Here is a 2,076-nt window from a genome sequence, read left to right on the forward strand (position 1 = left end):
ATTTCATAAAAATACAAGGCCTGTTTAAGACAGGTGCAAGGTTAGTACCTGTCCAACCTTATCAATCCATTAGCCAGTGCTACTTTGGATATTCTTTACCTTTCTCGGATATTTGCTGGGCCGTTGGAGTTTCCTGCAGTACGGAACAGTTTGCTGCAATACAGTCGCATTGCTGGTTGCACATTTTTGCATCTTTGGGATAGGCCACAAATCGAAGTACGACGACGATCATTTCACGGTGGATTGCTGCTTGGGGGTTGGCGGAAGCTGATTTTAATATTATATAAGGCCTTGTTGAGACCGGCCTCAGGTGAGTACCTGTCCAACACCCCCACTTGGTGAATTGCAGTGCTACTTGGTTGGCTTTCTTTCTTTTTCTCGATCGTCATCGTTCGTACTTCGAGTTGCTGTGCTGGTAGTGGTTGTGGGAATGTCTGAGAAGAAAATTAAGGAAAAGGTAAAGAGGCGGGAGCGCATTATCGCATCTTTAAAGCGACATGAGCCATTTTTGGGTGGTTTCAACCCCGAAATACATACGGGAGAAGTTCAATCGAGGCTGGATAAAATTGAGGCAAAGTTTGAAGAGTTTGAGGAAGTGCAGGAAGAAATTGCTGAGCTGGACGCTGAGGGTAACTACGAGGAGGAATGCAACGAGTCATATAAGGAGTTCGAGAAACTTTACTATCGTCTACGGGCTGCACTGTTGTCAAAACTCACACCAGAGCCTGCAGTTGCAGAGTTAAACAACACGCGGAATGGTCAAGCATTAGGAGTGCATACTGGAGTTCGTCTACCTCAGATTTCACTACCGGAATTCGATGGCGACTATAAAGGATGGCTGTCGTTCAAATCAACATACGTGTCGCTGATCCATGAGTCGGTGGAGCTGAGTGATGTACAGAAGTTCCACTATCTTAAGTCAGCACTTAGAGGGGAAGCAGCCAAACTCATCGAATCGCTCACGTTAACCAACGAAAATTACATCATCGCGTGGGATACGATCATAAAGCGGTATTCGAATGAGTATCTTCTGAAGAAAAGGCATCTGCAAGCTCTGATGGAGTACCCGAAGGTGGATAAGGAGTCGTAGTCGGCTATTCACGCGCTGGTGGACGAATTTGAGCAACGACTGAAGATTTTGAAGCAGTTAGGAGAGAAGACCGAGCACTGGGGTGCCATGATAGTTCACTGGATGTGCTCCAAACTGGACATGCAGACGCTTCAACTCTGGGAAGACCACGCAGCATCAACTAAAGATCCAACATTTACAACTCTAGTGAATTTCCTGGAAAAACGGACGAGGGTGTTGGAAGCAGTTTCGTCGAACATCGAGCTGAAAAGCAGCACACAGAAGGTGGAGGTTAGACGTCAAAAGGTGGTAGTGCATTCTGCTACTGAGAGCGAAAAGACCGTTTCGATCTGTTGTTGTTGTGGGGATTCGCATTTTTTGGGTCGGTGTAGCAAGTTTTTGAGCTTCACTCTGAAGGAAAAGTTGCAGTTCGTCAACAATAAAAGGTTGTGCAGTAATTGTTTGAAGTCGGGCCACTGGGTGCGTGATTGCAATTCAAAATTCAGCTGACGTGATTGCGGTAAAAACACAATTCGCTGATCCATCCAGGATTCCTCCTAGTGGAAGCAGTTCCGGGAACATTGGCCAGCGAGTGGGGAAGGTGGAGACTAAAGGAACTCGAAGTCAGTAGCAACAAACTTAGCTACAAAGGAGGTGGAAGTGGAGGACGAAGATACGGGAAGCGAATATCAAGGAGCGGTTGGATCATACAACGTAGGAGCTAAGGACGGAAGAATAGCAAGTGTGCTGTTATCTACAGTCGTATTGGTGGATACGAGATCAGCACGGAGGAAAGCAGTTGGCTCGAGCATTACTCGACAACGGTTCACAGGCGAACATTATTAGCGAGCGGTTATGTCAGATACTCAGTCTGAAGCGGCGTTCGATCAACGTTCCTATCAGCGGAGTCGGACAATCTGAAGCACGAGCGAGATTCATGGTAAATGCTACAGTCAGTTCCCGTGTTCAGGATTTCTCGGTTGGGATGGATTTTCTTGTTCTCCAGA

General features: G+C 46.7%; 1 protein-coding gene across 1 annotated transcript; it reads left to right on the forward strand.

Annotated features, from left to right (window-relative positions):
* The first annotated feature begins 430 nt into the window (after nt 1–430).
* On the forward strand, nt 431–1,090 carry LOC134209485 (uncharacterized). The gene has a single exon (XM_062685467.1). The coding sequence runs from the start codon at nt 431–433 to the stop codon at nt 1,088–1,090; it is 660 nt and encodes a 219-aa protein (XP_062541451.1).
* The last annotated feature ends 986 nt before the right edge of the window (nt 1,091–2,076 follow it).

Source organism: Armigeres subalbatus, chromosome 2, assembly GCF_024139115.2.
Source record: "Armigeres subalbatus isolate Guangzhou_Male chromosome 2, GZ_Asu_2, whole genome shotgun sequence".
In the NCBI taxonomy this organism is placed as follows: domain Eukaryota; kingdom Metazoa; phylum Arthropoda; class Insecta; order Diptera; family Culicidae; genus Armigeres; species Armigeres subalbatus.

Excerpts from the sequence above, each read along its gene's own strand:
- LOC134209485 (XM_062685467.1), top strand. The coding sequence starts at position 431 with ATGTCTGAGAAGAAAATTAAGGAAAAGGTAAAGAGGCGGGAGCGCATT.